Source organism: Haematobia irritans, chromosome 4, assembly GCF_050003625.1.
Source record: "Haematobia irritans isolate KBUSLIRL chromosome 4, ASM5000362v1, whole genome shotgun sequence".
In the NCBI taxonomy this organism is placed as follows: domain Eukaryota; kingdom Metazoa; phylum Arthropoda; class Insecta; order Diptera; family Muscidae; genus Haematobia; species Haematobia irritans.
Window position 1 is genome coordinate 71,573,213 of NC_134400.1, and position 18,552 is coordinate 71,591,764.

The 18,552-nt window shown below is 35.1% G+C and overlaps 1 protein-coding gene across 1 annotated transcript; it reads left to right on the forward strand.

The window, feature by feature from the left end:
• Window positions 1-323: 323 nt before the first annotated feature.
• Window positions 324-13,222, forward strand: LOC142235562 (uncharacterized). Its single transcript, XM_075306815.1, has 4 exons — window positions 324-2,743; window positions 3,134-3,525; window positions 7,773-9,917; window positions 9,966-13,222. The coding sequence occupies exons 1-4, from the start codon at window positions 324-326 to the stop codon at window positions 13,220-13,222; spliced, it is 8,214 nt and encodes a 2,737-aa protein (XP_075162930.1).
• The last annotated feature ends 5,330 nt before the right edge of the window (window positions 13,223-18,552 follow it).

Consider the following 18,552-nt stretch of genomic DNA (forward strand, 5'->3'; position numbering starts at 1 on the left):
GGTAACAGACACAATGTGAGCATACATCAAAGAGGAAACTCTCGCCATATTAATCGGCAAAATCATAATAATTATACCACATATGCTAATGGAAATGGCAATAATAGTAATAATAATAATGTTGGAAGTCGCAATTTTGGTGGCAGAGGCCGCACATATACGAACAGTGGTGGAAGAAACTATCGAGCTTTTCCTTGTAAGTGTGAACAGGAAAACTCAAATGGCCGGATGACACAGGAAGTCATCCAAGGGGCCCAAAATTAAGGATATTTAATATTGAATTAAAAACAAATGCTTTCGTGACACTGAACTGCTCAGATAAAATGTTAACATTCATGATAGATACTGGTGCAGATATTTCTATATGTAAAGTTCAAGACTTTATGAGGATAAATACACGAGACACAGCAAGGTTAAGTGGGATAACCAGAGAGGCAATTCAATGTATTGGAACATCAAGTTTACGTTTGAAAATGGAGGAAGATATCATTGTGCACAATTTCTATGTTGTTGAAGGCGATTTTCCTATTCCTACTGATGGAATAATAGGAAGAGATATTTTATCAGAGTATTTATGCAGAATCGATTTTGAAACGTACACAATTGCATTCAACGTTAATGACAGAGATGTAGTGTTACCCATGAACTACAGACCAGTGACTCACCGCTGTATAACCATACCATCAAGATCAGAAATCATTTTGCCGCTAAACATTAAAGTTGAAGAAGAAAGTATTGTACTCAACAAAGAATTAGCAGAAGGAGTTTATCTAGCTAATTGCATTATACCAGCACACGGGGTTGTTCATGTTAAACTGCTGAACTCCACTGACAAAGATGTAACTATTGATGATATTGATTGTGAAGTGAATCCTTTAAGAGATTATCACGTCTGCCATACAACCACTGATCAATGCGAGAAAAACACCACTAGGTTGAACACTTTATTGGAATCCTTGGATATTGGTACAAGTGATCCAGAAGCTAAAGAGTCGATAATAGATATCTTTGCAGAATTTCAAGATATTTTCCATTTACCTGGAGAGAGGCTTACCGTAAACAATTTTTATACTCAACGCATTGAAACTTCTGATTCTACTCCAGTTTACATAAAGAACTACAGACTCCCACAGACACAAATGGAAGAGATTAACGAACAAGTTGCACAACTTTTGGAAGACGACATAATTGAAGATTCTGTCAGTCCTTACAATTCACCATTATTGGTTGTACCAAAGAAATCCACAGATGGGCAAAAGAAATGGCGTTTGGTTGTTGATTTTAGGAAACTCAACGACAGAATAGTAAATGATAAGTTTCCACTAACACGGATTGAAGACGTTTTAGACAGACTTGGAAGAGCTAAGTATTTCCCAACACTTGATATGACAAGCTCGTTCCACCAAATAAATCTTCACAGCGAATCGCGTCCACTCACAGCTTTTTCAACTGGAAATGGACATTATCAATTCAAACGTTTACCATTTGGTTTGAAAATTTCATCAAATAGTTTTCAAAGAATGTTAACAGTTGCTTTAAGTGGTTTAGATGCATCCGCTTTTCTTTACGTGGATGACATCATCGTTTTTGGATGTAGTCTCCAACATCACAACGAAAATTTGCGAGATGTATTTCGAAGATTGAGAAAATTCAACCTTAAATTAAATGCAAACAAATGCAGTTTTTTGAAGCCGGAGGTAGTCTATTTGGGACATCTCATAACGGATAAGGGAGTGAAGACTGATCCAGCCAAAGATGAAGTAATAAGACAATATCCAGTACCAACTAACGCTGATGAAGTCAGACGATTTGTAGCCTTTTGTAATTATTATAGGCGCTTTATACCGAACTTTGCCGATAAAGCAAAATGCTTGAATATGCTTCTGAAAAAGAATCAGAAATTCGAATGGAATTTACAGTGCCAAAGTGCATTTGAAACTTTAAAAACAAGCTTACTTAAACCTCCTGTACTACAATACCCGGATTTTTCACAAACTTTTATATTGACGACAGACGCATCTAATTATGCTTTAGGAGCAGTTCTGTCTCAAGGAGTAATTGGCAGCGATTTACCAATTTCGTACGCCAGCGCTACTCTATCAAAACATGATTTAAATAAACCAGTATTAGAAAAGGAACTCCTTGTCATTCATTGGGGAATCAACGTTTTTAGACCCTACCTTTATGGCAGAAAATTTATAGTTGTGACTGACCACAGACCACTTGTTTCATTATTCTCACATAAAAATCCTTCTTCTAAGATGACACGTATTCGAATGGATTTATGTGACTATGATTTTGAAATAGTGTACAAGAAAGGGAAGATGAACACGAATGCTGACGCTTTGTCAAGAATAAACATAAATAGCGAAACTTTAAAAGCGATGATTCCCACTTCAATCGAGCGAGACGCTCAAGTCCTAGCCATTACTAGAAGCATGCAAAAAGAATTACATGCACAAAACCATAACAATGACACCCATAGTGATGAAGTACCAATTTCGAAGCCTGATCAACTTTTAATTTGGGAATGCACATCACCCACTGATATACGAAATATGAGAAAACTCGAGTTTATACCGGATATGCAGAGAAAGAAAACAGTATTTGAGATAAATAATAGCAGTGTATCTGTCATATACAGCGATTATCCATCGAACACTAAGGTGACTTTGGAGAAACTTATATTGAAGATGCAACAGCAACGAATAAAAGAATTAGCAATGAGCAAAAATGATGAATTGTTCAAATCCATGGCCATGGAAGAATTCAAAACAATTATGAATAAATTAATACAAAAGAATAAAGTAAATTTGAAAATTATATTATATGAGGAACCAAGAAGAATAAACTGTGCGCATACACAATTGAAAATAATAGCGGAATACCACGATTCACCACACGGAGGACATTTAGGAGTCCGCAAAACATTACTGAAATTAAAGCAACGTTACATATGGAAGAATATGTCAAAAATGGTCAAGAGATATGTCTTAAGTAGCCCACAATGTAAATTGAACAAACAGACTAGACACACAAAAGAAACAATTACGATGACAGATACACCAGGAACAAGTTTTGAAACAATATCAATAGATACAGTAGGTCCATTAAGGGTTTCTAATAATAACAGGTATATTTTAACTATACAATGTGAATTAACAAAGTATGTTGTAGCATATCCAATGGAGACAAAAGACGCGAAAACTGTTGCGAAAACTCTCGTAGAGAAATTCATTTTAATTTATGGGAATTTTAAAGTTCTAAAGTCAGATAAGGGTACAGAGTTTACGAATCAGCTGATGGCGGAAGTATGTCGTTTATTGGATATAAAGCAAATATTTAGTGCCCCATACCACCACGAGACATTGGGTTCAATAGAGCGAAATCATAGAATTCTTAACGAATTTTTATTAAATTTCACCAAAGATGATGAATGGGACTCTTGGATACCATATTTTACGTTTGCCTATAATACAACACCTCATGTTGATACTAATTATTCACCATATGAGCTAGTTTTTGGTAGGTTACCTTATTTACCGAACGATGAAATAAGAACAGCTAAAAAATGTTACAATATGGATGATTACGCCAATGAGTTGAAGCAAAGACTTAAGTATTCTCTTGCTAAGTCAAAAGAATATTTAGAGAAATCGAAAATAAAGAGAGTTCTTAGTAATCAAACTTCTAATCCACTTATTTTGAAAAAAGGCGATTTTGTACTTTTACGCCAGATAAATAGAAAAAAGAATCAATCACCGTATCTAGGCCCATATGAAATTGTAAATAGAGAGGGCGTAAATAGTTTTATAAATGTCGATGGAAAGATAAAGAAATTCCATAATAATATGTTAAAACCATGGAATTATTTAACATTGAATTCAACCTAATTATATATTATGTATTCTTTAAAGAAATTTTCCATTATGATGATAAAACAAATGAATTTTTTTTTATAACAAAGAATTAAAATGCAACTGAATTTAATAATTTAATATTTGTAAAAATAATTTTTTTCATATGAATATTCAAAAATTATTTTTTTTTTATAGGGTGAGGGTGTAGTGTAAACGGTATTATATGTATGAATCAACTGTTAAGTAGTTTGAGAATAATTGTATTTTTAATCAGCTGTTTAGTTATAAGTTTAGATCATATGTTATGTTTAAGGATTGTTGTTTATTTTTAAGGATAATGTTGAAAAAAGAATTAAAAATTATAAATACCGTTATTTAAGTATAAAAGATGAACAATTTTCAATAAAGTCAATCATTCAGTTTTGAAAGCCTAAACCGGCATTTTCATTTAAACCAAAAGAAAGACTTGAAGTGGCACTGAATCTGTGCCTGCAAGTAAATATACAACATTTTTCTGCCCGTGGCGTTTGTAAGCGCCGGCAAAAACTGATAGGCAGGCTATTTAAATTTGAAACAACAAGAATTTCACAAAACTTCATCCACAACACACTAAATTAAAAAAGACAAACATTACACCTCTATTATTATTTAGCTTAGGAGATGATAATAATGACATACTGATTGTTCAAAGTTTCTTTGAACCCGTTTTGAAACACTGTGCGTAGCGGCACAAATAATTTTTAATCGTCGTGTCCTTTTGTTTTTCTATTTGTTTACCTGGAAAGTTGCCCTTTGATCGATGCTTGTAGTTTTGTCGCTAAGCTTTGCATCGGCTACTAAGCATCACTCAAGAGGGCAACGAACCAGTCTTGAACCGACCATCAACTCGCGTGCGCGCTGCCGATCTCCCCCCGTGATAAACAAGTGTAGTGAAACATTCGTTATTGAAAAAATAAAACAAACTTTGAAACATATAAACATTGAAGTGAACATTTAAAAATAAAGAACATTTACAGGTAAACTATTAGTGAAGACGATTAATACACAGTGATGCATAAAGACACATCAACACCATAACAACCCATTCCCCACTCATAAACCCAAAAAGAAAAGTGCCGGCCACTAACAACAATCATCATCAACAAAAAATCATCAGAACAAAATCACAACACAAAATACACAAATTTTTACTTAATACTATATTGCACTGAAGTTTACATTGAAATTGCACTTAGTTTTACTTACAACTATATTGCACAAACCCATGTTAAATTTGAATTGAAACAACCCTTGTTTACACTGTTTCCTTGAATTAATTTAAAGTATAATTTTTTTTTGTAAATATTTTAAACCTAAATCTAAAACTTAATTGCTAATTTAAAACTTAAATCTAATAATAAATTACGAATAAAAATTAGAATTATATTAAAAATACACTACAAAAACCCTAAAACGATTGAAAATAAATATTCCAGAATTTTAAAATTTAAAACGAAAATTTCTTCAAGTGTAATTATTTCGGAAGGCAAAATTAGTTTTACTTTCCAGCTCTTCTTCAGTTCAACCCCGAACATTTTGGTCCATTGCGAACCGGATTTGTGTTTTTTAAATTATTAAAAACAATAAAATTGATTAAAAAATAATATAAAATTTTTTCTCCAAGTGTATTGTGATTTTGTTCTAAGTGTACAAGTTAAAAAACCCAGTGACCCATTAGTGCGTTTTATCAAGTGAAGAAAAAAAAACTGTAGTATTATATTAAAAAAGAAAAAATTATTAAGTGATCATAACCCAGTGTAATATTAATGTCAAATACCCTAGTGTAATACAACAACAAAAAAAAAACCAAATAGTCAAATAATATTCAAATTGCCCATGCCCTTCAAATGTAAGTATCACTATGCAAAACCAAATAAACAACAACAACAACATACATTGACCACACAGCTGGTGATGCATTGACTGACCAACAAGCGGACAGCCAAAAAATAGTCAAACACACACACGTACATACAAACATATAAAGCATAGAGAGAAAACAAAATAAAAGGGTAATGACATTAATGCTACACTGTAAAAATAAAAGGTTATGACATTTAAGTAAAATGTTTGAAAAATAGTAAAAAATTGTGGACAATAATAATTTTGAAGTGTTTTTTCGAAAAATTGTGTACTTTTTGAAAAATTAGTGAATTTCTAAGAAAAAAAAAGTGTTTTTCGAAATCAAAAAATTTAATGACCCAACATACAAAAGTGTTTTTTCGTAATTTTTTGATCAATTAATCAAAGAAAAACTGATTTACACTGGAAAAAATAATGAAAAAGTGATTTCCTTTATTTTTTGCCATAAGTAAAATTTTTATTTGTGATATTTTAAAAAATCAGTTTTTTGCAAAATTGGTCAAAAAATTACATACAAGTGACCCATACAAAATTAACCCAAGTTTTTTGTGCATTTTCATTAAAATCAATTCTCGGTTCGGTCGTGTAAAATAAAACAACAAAAAAAAAATTGAACATTGAACTTTGGACATTTTTGGTGAATTTGGACAAAACCGTAACAACGGTTTTTTAAAAACTACATTTTGTCCAACAATAAATATACAGTTTTCACGACACAAATCAGTCTCTAGCGACACAACACAATCTTCAACAGCACTACAAAGCGACACAACAACAAAAACAACACAGCGGCAGAAAGCAGACGCCATTTTTATACATCCAATTGCACACACACATACAAATTTACAAAGCTTCAAAGTGAGTACCTATTTTTTGATTTTTTTTTGTGGATTTTTGGTATACAGTTTTTGCTGAGCTCATAGTTGAGAGCTTGTTGTTGCAAAGACTCTGTATAACCCGAAAAAAAAAAAAAAACAACTCCGAATTTGTGATATGTTCATGACACAGAACTTTGGACACATATTTTATTACGTAATTTGAGAAAAAATTGGAAAACGAATCATTTTGGAAAAAAAAGCGGCTACACTAAAAGAAATTTTTTCCTCAATTCTTGTTGGAAAAAATTACAAACATTTTTAAATTTTATTTTTGCTCAAAAAATTTAATTTATTTTGTTTTCTTAAATCATAAAAAACATCAAATTGGAAAATTCATAAAAATTTTGGATTTTTTTTGTTCATCAAATCGATTTTTGATTTTTTTGGATTTTGGAAATATTTAATTGGGAATTTATCATTTTATTTCCCGTACACCGTAAAAAAAGAGACCCTGGAAAAAATTTACCATTGAATCAATCGGCAACAATTGAAACTTTTTTTGAAGAAAACAATTTATTTTATATTTATATTTTTTATCAACCTTTATTTCAAAGCCAATCTATCTATTCGACCCTCTGACCCACAAAAAGGTAGGAGATAGTTGGTTTTTGAAATTTTTTGACACATTTTTGTTAACAAATTTTTTTTCAGCTTTTTTTTTAATTTCGTTTATTTGTATTGCAAAATTGCTAAAATCCATATATTTTTGAGCATTGTGCTTTAACAAAATATTGCTTTTCTGTTTTTTGATTTTTTGGGTGTTTGGGAAATTTTTCGTAAAATTTTTTTTCGAGATTTTTTTTGGAAATCTTTTGGAACATTTGTTGTAAACGTAAATTTGTGGGATTTTTTTTGTTGTTTTTACGTAATTTTGGCCCAATTTGTCTACTGACCCAATTTTTTTTGTTAAATTTGACTCGTTTTTTAATTTTTCTTGATTAGTAAATATTTTCGACACTACAAATTTTGTCCCGTTTGAAAGGATATCTTGATTTTGAAATAGTTTATTGTAGAAAATTCGTGTTTTTTCTGAATAAAACTAGTTTTTTGAATCTTTCGCGAGTTATAATATATTTTAATTTTTGACCGGTGCAAAAAAGTTTAAAATACATTATGGATAGAATTTTGAAAGAAAAATTTGCCAATTGTTTGAATGATCTCGTGGATGTTGAAAGCGTTTTATCTGTTAAGGCGGCCACCGAAGATTTACACGCGTTGGAAGCGGCTCGAGTAGAGCTAAATACGTTATGGGACCAAGTTAGGCGGGCTTATATAAACTGTCGAGATAGGGTTCCAGTTGAGGGAGAGACTCCAATAGATAAGGATAAGCTTCGCGGTCATTATAAAAACGGTATGGACGTCTATAAGACAGGTTTAAGTACGATTAACTCACAGATCTCGGCGCGGCAGGAACGGGAGAATCAGGAAAAATTAGCTAGGGAATCATTAATGACACAAAATATGGCAGTAGACCCAAATTCGACCCCAAATTTACGATTACCACCATGCGACACCGACATTTTTAAGGGCGGGTATAGCGAATGGCCTACATTCAGAGATTTATTTGCTGCAATTTACATAAATAACCCAAGATTGAGTAAAGTCGAGAAGTTATTCCATTTGACCCAAAAAACTTCGGGAGAAGCGCGGGAAATCATTACAAATGTACCCCTAACTAATGAGGGTTTCGATATAGCTTGGAGAAATTTAGAAAATAGATACGAAAATAAACGGATGCAAGTTAACGAACAGCTTAGGATTCTCTTTAATTTGCCTACAGTATCAGTTGAAAACGCGTCAACGATACAAAAATTACAACGCACGATTAACACTTGTACACAAACTTTGGAAACTTTACTAGTAGACACGGGAGAATGGGACCCAATATTAGTATACCTTGTTTCAACAAAATTACCTCGTACATTCTTGGAAGAATTTGAGAACAGTTTAGAGGATTGTTCGACACTTCCAAGTTGGCAGAAATTAGACGATTTTCTGTCACACAAGTTTAAAACATTGGAATCGGTGGGGAATATTAAAATTCAAAATTCGAAACATAATCAATCAAGATCGGATAATGATAGAAGGGGGAATCGTGTTAATAGTTTTCATACAAATGTCACTCAGAAACATAATCCTTCGGGTTCAAGACTCAATAATAATAATAACAATTCACAAGCCAACCATAATTCGAAAAATATTAATAATCCTAGTCGCAAACAAAGTGAAAGAGTTTGTCCAATTTGTCGGACAAATCATTTGTTGCGAAACTGTCCCAAATTTTTGGAAAAGTCACCCAATGACAGAATACAAATAACGAAACAAAATCATCTTTGCTACAATTGTTTATTGGCCGATCATGGAGTTCGGGAATGCAAAAGTCGTTATAGTTGTAGGGAATGTAATCAGCGACACCACAGTCTGTTACATAAGGGCAATGTTGGCTCTGCCCCTACAAACACAACACATACACGAGACGCAGCACAATCTAGTGCAAGTGCTGTTGCTCTCAACACTTTAATTCATCAAGTACGAGACGGAGCACAACCTAGCACAAGTGCTGCCGCTCTCAACACTTTTGTTAATCAGGTTCAAGGTGGAGCACAATCTAGTGCAAGTGCTGCCACTTGTTCCACTCTAGTTCAATCATCGATTTCATCTAGTATACAGTCCACTTCTACTAACGAAAGGCCTAGTATAACGACTCTCACGTTGCAAGAAGATAGACCCACTCCACGACCCGAAACTACACTTTTGTTTACCGCAATCGTTCAAATCGAATCAAAGGGACAGAGATATGACGCCAGGGCAATCATTGATCCTGGGTCACAATCGACATTTATTTCTGAAAGAATCAAAAACAGATTACAACTTCCTACAGTCAGGAATTTAGTTCACGTCACAGGTTTGAGTGACACAGTTGCTGAGACATCTACAAAGGCTTGTGTTTTTAATCTTTGTTCACGCATAGACCCTACTTTTGAATTAGAGGTTTGGGCACCCGTGTTAAAGACTCTTCCGTCTAATTTACCAACGCATACTCTTGATCGAACATTGTTTGATGAGTTCCGGCATCTTAGATTAGCCGATCCGCAGTTCTTTGATAGTCGACCCGTTGATATGCTCATCGGACTTGATATAGGACCGTTCATATACACTCATGATGTTCCTATGAAATCTTTTGGCTCAATATTGGCACAAGACACTGTATTTGGATGGATAGTTGGCGGACCCATTCAACAAAATATTGAGACAACTAGGAAAATTGCTCTTCACAGTGCCTCATCTTTGGAAAAAATAATCACACGTTTTTGGGAGGTGGAAGAAACCCCAAAAAAGATTTTGAGGTCAGCTGAAGATATTTATTGTGAAACAAATTACACGTCTACGACGAAACGTAATGAAGCGGGAAGATACACAGTGACTCTACCATTCAAAAGTTGCGCAGAAATTGGTGCATCTCGAAACATCGCACTTGCACAATTTCACAGAATGGAGAAGAAATTGGCCAGGACCCCTGATATAAAGGCGGAATACGACGCTGCTATTAGGGAATATCTTCAATTGGGACACATGCGAAAAGTTGATCCACAAAATATTTACAAGACCCCTCATTACTATTTACCGCACCACGCAGTTATTAAACCAGATAGAACGACCACCAAACTTAGAGTGGTATTTAATGCATCAAGCCCTACTTCAAATAAAAAGAGTCTTAATGATATTTTACATACAGGGCCTATTCTTCAACAGGATTTGGTGTTACAAATTTTAAAATGGCGTTTTTTCAAATATGTTTTCAACGCCGATGTTACAAAAATGTATCGGCAGATATTAATAGACCCAAATCAAGCTTCGTTTCAAAGAATACTTTTCCGATTCTCCGAAAATGGCCCAGTGGAAGATTTTGAATTGTTAACCGTCACTTTTGGCGTAAATTGCGCACCGTTTTTGGCAATAAGAACCCTGCTTCAATTAGCTGAAGATGTACAAGACTCATACCCTTTGGGCTCAAAAATAATCAAAGAAAATTTATACGTTGATGATGTATTAGCGGGGGGACACACGATTGAAGACACCATCGCCGCTAGAAAACAATTAACATCTGTTTTAGACTCTGCTGGTTTCGAGTTGAGGAAATGGACCTCTAACGACCCACGTCTATTAAATGATCTACATCCTGATTTATTGTTGCCTGTCAATTGGTTAGATCTTTCTGAAGGATCGTCAACCAAGACCCTTGGCATTCGGTGGAATGTAGCGACCGATGCTTTCTCATTTAAAGCGCCAAATGTTGAAGAAAGAGAACTTTTCACTAAACGCGAAGTTTTATCGACAATTGCTAAATTTTTCGACCCTTGCGGCTGGCTTGCTCCGATCATTATAGTTGCCAAATTAGTGATGCAGCAAGTCTGGTTAGATAAAATAGGGTGGGATGACACATTAAGACCCGTAACCACTATGAATTGGAGAAATTTTGTGAAAAATAGCCCGATTATTAATACTATATCTGTACCAAGATGGATTCGATTTTCACCCTCAAGCGCGGTCGAAATACACGGTTTCTGTGACGCGTCGGAAAGCGCGTACGCTGCTACGCTTTATATTCGAGTAGAAATCGGAAACCAAGTAGACACTTTTCTTTTAGCAGCCAAAACTCGTGTGGCTCCAATAAAGAAAATTTCTCTACCGAGATTAGAGTTATGCGGAGCGGTTATGTTATCAAAGTTAGCAAATGCAATCATTCCAAATCTACAAATAGCGCAATTTACGACACATTTCTGGACTGACTCCACCATAGTTTTAGCGTGGCTTCGTAAACCACCGTGTTCTTGGAGCACTTTTGTTGGAAATCGGGTTTCCGAAATTTTAGAAAGCGTCGGTAATGAAAACTGGAATCACGTGGACTCTGAATCGAACCCAGCCGATATCGCGAGTCGTGGTTGTTCACCAGATGAGTTAAAAGAACATCATTTGTGGTGGACGGGGCCGGAATGGTTGAAATTGCCCAGAGATCGGTGGCCCAAAACTCAACTCAACGCAGATACGAATCTTGAAGCTAAACAAGTTAAAGTTTTCGCGACAACTGTTTTCGAAGACCCTTTGACCCGTTTCTCATCTTTATCACGCGCTTATCGAGTGCTATCGTATGTAATGCGTTTTTGGCGGAATACAGGTTCAAATCGGTCTCGAATTGCGTCGGAGGACATATCCTCATCTGAACTCAATGATATAAAAACTCGTCTAATCATCGTTACTCAAAAACATTATTTTGCTGAAGAATATTTAGCTTTGACTCAAAAGAAGCGAATCTCGCCAAGCAGTAGTATTTTATCGTTTAACCCATTTATCGACTCAAAAGGAGTGCTTAGATCAAACGGTCGTTTAGTTCAATCTCAGGCTCTTACATATAGCGAACGCCATCCTATCTTAATTCCATACGACTCTCGGTTTGCTCTTTTATTTGTAGAATTTGTTCATAAGGTCACAATGCACGGTGGCAATCAACTAATGGTTCGTGTCATTCGATCGGAATTTTGGATTTTTCGTGTGAAACAATTAGTAAAAAAGGTTATTCACAATTGTCGGATACGTTCTATACATCGACACCGGACCCAAACTCAAATTATGGCATCCCTGCCACCAGAACGCACTATGTTATCTAGACCCTTTCAAAATACGGGCGTAGATTTTGCTGGACCCTTTGGGATAAAAAGTTTGACTGCTCGAGCTTGTCTTATTACAAAGGGTTATGTCTGTATATTGGTTTGTTTTTCGACTCGCGCAATCCACTTAGAAGCTACTAGTGATTTGTCGACCCAATCCTTCATAGCTGCTTTAGATCGCTTTATAGGCAGAAGAGGGTGTCCAGAAAAAATATTCTCGGATAATGGGAAAAACTTTATAGGTGCCGCGGAACTTATTAAAAAAGATAGGATCGCATTTATGAAATCAATTCAAGACACTACTATTCAAAGACACGCGCATCAAAATTTAGAATGGAAATTTATTCCTCCAGGGGCTCCCCATATGGGAGGTCTGTGGGAGGCGGGTGTTAAATCGTTCAAGACCCACCTTCGTAAAACAATGCCAAAAATGAATTTTACGTTTGAAGAATTATCAACTATTTTAGCCCGCATAGAGGCTTGTCTTAATTCACGTCCGATTAGTCCAACTAGTGATGACCTTTCAGACTTAGAGCCTTTGACCCCAGGACATTTTCTGATAGGTTCTCCATTGTTGACCCCGGCAGAACCCTATATTTCTGGTGGGGATGTGACATTAATAAATCGGTGGACACGATTAAAAGTTATTTCTCAGAATTTTTGTCAAAGATGGAAATCGGAATATTTGAATGAATTACACCGTAGATACAAATGGAAATACCCACAACAAAACCTTGCCATAAATGATTTAGTTATTATAAAAGATGATCACTTACCTTCAAATGAATGGAAACTAGGGAGGGTTGTCAAAACCTACGAAGGCGCTGACAAAAATATTCGAGTAGTAGACATTAAAACCGCTAGCGGTATGCTCAGCCGACCCATAACGAAGATAGTAAAACTATTTGCGGACTGACTAGCATATCACAAATTCATCAAAAAACACGGTACTCACAAAACTTTTGTTACAGAAATGGCCGGAGTATTACCAGTTCGCGACCCATCACCAAATGGACCCTCTCGCCCCAATCGCCGACACCGACCTGCGCACTGGCAGTATGCATGTGGGCTGTGCCAAGACGACCACCCAATCAGGTCATGTGCCTTCTTCCGCCGCCAGACCCCATATCAGCGGTATGAAACAGTAGAGAGGCGCAGCTACTGCCGTAACTGCCTGGCGCGCAGTCATTTGGCTCCGGACTGCCCAGTCCTCACCGCGTGTCGGGAATGCAACCTCCGTCACCATACGATGTTGCATGGGGCTCCTCAGCTGCGAGAAACCTTTGGACGTTATACGCCACCACCGGTAGAGTTGCCATACCACCGATCTTCGGTTTTTATTCCTACAGCCCAGGTGGATATGATGGCTGAGGAGTCTGAGGACTGGGCCAGTGTAAGAGTGCTTTTATGCCAAGCTGCCACACACACACGAGTTGCTGCATCGACCGTTAACCGGCTCCGAATCCCAACAAGGGAAAAGGATGGTCGTACGTTCGCCACAATCCGACTTAGGGCACGACGCTATGGAAGTCGCCTGGTGTATAAGCTCAGAGCTTTGTTGACCCGCGACCTACCCAGACGCCCATACTCCGACCCCATCCTTGAGGACCCTGCTGCAAATATGGAGGCTCATGAGTTGGCCGATATCGATCCTAGAGGCAATGAGTCCATCGACGTCGAAGTGGGCGCAAGTGCTTATGCCTACTTGCGGCGAGATGGCGTCGTACAGACGGGCCTTGGAAGAGTTTTTGCCCAACTCACCGATTGGGGCTATGTTTTCGTGGGACCAGTCAGTAGTCCAACCGAGGTCAGCAACCAGTAAGGTAAGGTAAACTACACTCTTTCGCGGGGGGCAGAATGTTCAAAGTTTCTTTGAACCCGTTTTGAAACACTGTGCGTAGCGGCACAAATAATTTTTAATCGTCGTGTCCTTTTGTTTTTCTATTTGTTTACCTGGAAAGTTGCCCTTTGATCGATGCTTGTAGTTTTGTCGCTAAGCTTTGCATCGGCTACTAAGCATCACTCAAGAGGGCAACGAACCAGTCTTAAACCGACCATCAACTCGCGTGCGCGCTGCCGATCTCCCCCCGTGATAAACAAGTGTAGTGAAACATTCGTTATTGAAAAAATAAAACAAACTTTGAAACATATAAACATTGAAGTGAACATTTAAAAATAAAGAACATTTACAGGTAAACTATTAGTGAAGACGATTAATACACAGTGATGCATAAAGACACATCAACACCATAACAACCCATTCCCCACTCATAAACCCAAAAAGAAAAGTGCCGGCCACTAACAACAATCATCATCAACAAAAAATCATCAGAACAAAATCACAACACAAAATACACAAATTTTTACTTAATACTATATTGCACTGAAGTTTACATTGAAATTGCACTTAGTTTTACTTACAACTATATTGCACAAACCCATGTTAAATTTGAATTGAAACAACCCTTGTTTACACTGTTTCCTTGAATTAATTTAAAGTATAATTTTTTTTTGTAAATATTTTAAACCTAAATCTAAAACTTAATTGCTAATTTAAAACTTAAATCTAATAATAAATTACGAATAAAAATTAGAATTATATTAAAAATACACTACAAAAACCCTAAAACGATTGAAAATAAATATTCCAGAATTTTAAAATTTAAAACGAAAATTTCTTCAAGTGTAATTATTTCGGAAGGCAAAATTAGTTTTACTTTCCAGCTCTTCTTCAGTTCAACCCCGAACACTGATTATTAGAATTAAATTACAATTAATGACTTTCTTTATGATGTATACATTGAACTAAAAAAGAAATACCTTCTTATTGTTCTAATGTGATAAATAAATAATTAATAATAATATACGCGTCCTAGAGCGAAAAGGACTTTCATTCGTAACACCCCAAAAAATTTAATAATCCACTCAAAACCTAAAAAAATTGCTATTTTTATATGAAAAAGTTATTTTGCCCATATCTCCTTAAATATACGTCCTAGGGCGAGATGGACTTTAATTCGTGACCACCCCCAAAAAATTGACAAATCCACCCAAAACCTAAAAAAATTTAAATTTTGATATGAAAAACTTATTTTGCCCATATCTCCTAAACTAAGCGCCCTAGCGCGGAAAGGACTTTAATTCATGACCACCCCCAAAAAAAATGAATAATCCTCCCAAAACATAAAAAAATTGAAATTTTTATCTGAAAAACTTATTTTGCCCATATCTTCGTATATACGCGTCCTAGAGCGAAAAGGACTTTAATTCATGACCACCCCAAAAAATTTAATAATCCACTCAAAACCTAAAAAAATTTAAATTTTTATCTGAAAAACTTATTTTGCCCATATCTTCGTATATACGAGTCCTAGAGCGAAAGGGACTTTAATTCGAAACACCCCAAACAAATTAATAATCCACTCAAAACCTAAAAAATTGCAATTTTTATATGAAAAAGTTATTTTGCCCATATCTCCTTAAATATACGTCCTAGGGCGAAAAGGACTTTAATTCGTGACCACCCCCAAAAAATTGACAAATCCACCCAAAACCTAAAAAAATTTAAATTTTGATATGAAAAACTTATTTTGCCCATATCTCCTAAACTAAGCGCCCTAGCGCGAAAAGGACTTTAATTCATGACCACCAAAAAAAAATTGAATAATCCTCCCAAAAACTAAAAAAATTGAAATTTTTATCTGAAAAACTTATTTTGCCCATATCTTCGTATATACGCGTCCTAGAGCGAAAAGGACTTTAATTCATGACCACCCCAAAAAATTGACAAATCCACTCAAAACCTAAAAAAATTGAAATTTTTATCTGAAAAACTTATTTTGCCCATATCTTCGTATATACGCGTCCTAGAGCGAAAAGGACTTTAATTCGTAACACCCCAAAAAATTTAATAATCCGCTCAAAACCTAAAAAAATTGCAATTTTTATATGAAAAAGTTATTTTGCCCATATCTCCTTAAATATACGTCCTAGGGCGAAAAGGACTTTAATTCGTGACCACCCACAAAAACTTGACAAATCCACCCAAAACCTAAAAAAATTAAATTTTGATATGAAAAATTTATTTTGCCCATATCTCCTAAACTAAGCGCCCTAGCGCGAAAAGGACTTTAATTCATGACCACCCCCAAAAAAATTGAATTATCCTCCCAAAACCTAAAAAAATGAAATTTTTATCTGAAAAACTTATTTTGCCCATATCTTCGTATATACGCGTCCTAGAGCGAAAAGGACTTTAATTCGTAACACCCCAAAAAATTTAATAATCCGCTCAAAACCTAAAAAATTGCTATTTTTATATGAAAAAGTTATTTTGCCCATATCTCCTTAAATATACGTCCTAGGGCGAAATGGACTTTAATTCGTGACCACCCCCAAAAAATTGACAAATCCACCCAAAACCTAAAAAAATTTAAATTTTGATATGAAAAACTTATTTTGCCCATATCTCCTAAACTAAGCGCCCTAGCGCGAAAAGGACTTTAATTCATGACCACCCCCAAAAAAATTGAATAATCCTCCCAAAACCTAAAAAAATTGAAATTTTTATTGAAAAAATTATTTTGCCCATATCTTCGTATATACGCGTCCTAGAGCGAAAAGGACTTTAATTCGTAACACCCCAAAAAATTTAATAATCCGCTCAAAACCTAAAAAAATTGCTATTTTTATATGAAACAGTTATTTTGCCCATATCTCCTTAAATATACGTCCTAGGGCGAAATGGACTTTAATTCGTGACCACCCCCAAAAAATTGACAAATCCACCCAAAACCTAAAAAAATTTAAATTTTGATATGAAAAACTTATTTTGCCCATATCTCCTAAACTAAGCGCCCTAGCGCGAAAAGGACTTTTATTCATGACCACCCCCAAAAAAATTGAATAATCCTCCCAAAACCTAAAAAATTTAAATTTTGATATGAAAAACTTATTTTGCCCATATCTCCCAAACTAATCGCCCTAGCGCGAAAAGGACTTTAATTCATGACCACTTCCAAAAAAATTGAATAATCCTCCCAAAACCTAAAAAAATTGAAATTTTTATCTGAAAATCTTAGTTTGCCCATATCTTCGTATATACGCGTCCTAGAGCGAAAAGGACTTTAATTCGTAACACCCCAAAAAATTTAATAATCCGCTCAAAACCTAAAAAAATTGCAATTTTTATATGAAAAAGTTATTTTGCCCATATATCCTTAAATATACGTCCTAGGGCGAAAAGGACTTTAATTCGTGACCACCCACAAAAACTTGACAAATCCACGAAAAGGACTTTAATTCATGACCACCCCCAAAAAAAATGAATAATCCTCCCAAAACCTAAAAAAATTGAAATTTTTATCGGAAAAACTTATTTTGCCCATATCTTCGTATATACGCGTCCTAGAGCGAAAAGGACTTTAATTCGTAACACCCCAAACAAATTAATAATCCACTCAAAACCTAAAAAAATTGCAATTTTTATATGAAAAAGTTATTTTGCCCATATCTCCTTAAATATACGTCCTAGGGCGAAAAGGACTTTAATTCGTGACCACACCCAAAAAATTGACAAATCCACCCAAAACCTAAAAAAATTAAATTTTGATATGAAAAACTTATTTTGCCCATATCTCCTAAACTAAGCGCCCTAGCGCGAAAAGGACTTTAATTCATGACCACCCCAAAAAAAATTGAATAATCCTCCTAAAACCTAAAAAAATTGAAATTTTTATCTGAAAAACTTATTTTGCCCATATCTTCGTATATACGCGTCCTAGAGCGAAAAGGACTTTAATTCGTAACACCCCAAAAAATTTAATAATCCGCTCAAAACCTAAAAAAATTGCAATTTTTATATGAAAAAGTTATTTTGCCCATATCTCCTTAAATATACGTCCTAGGGCGAAAAGGACTTTAATTCGTGACCACCCCCAAAAAATTGACAAATCCACCCAAAACCTAAAAAAATTAAATTTTGATATGAAAAACTTATTGTGCCCATATCTCCTAAACTAAGCGCCCTAGCGCGAAAAGGATTTTAATTCATGACCATTTCCAAAAAAAATGAATAATCCTCCCAAAACCTAAAAAAATTGAAATTTTTATCTGAAAATTTTATTTTGCCCATATCTTCGTATATACGCGTCCTAGAGCGAAAAGGACTTTAATTCGTAACACCCCAAAAAGTTTAATAATCCGCTCAAAACCTAAAAAAATTGCAATTTTTATATGAAAAAGTTA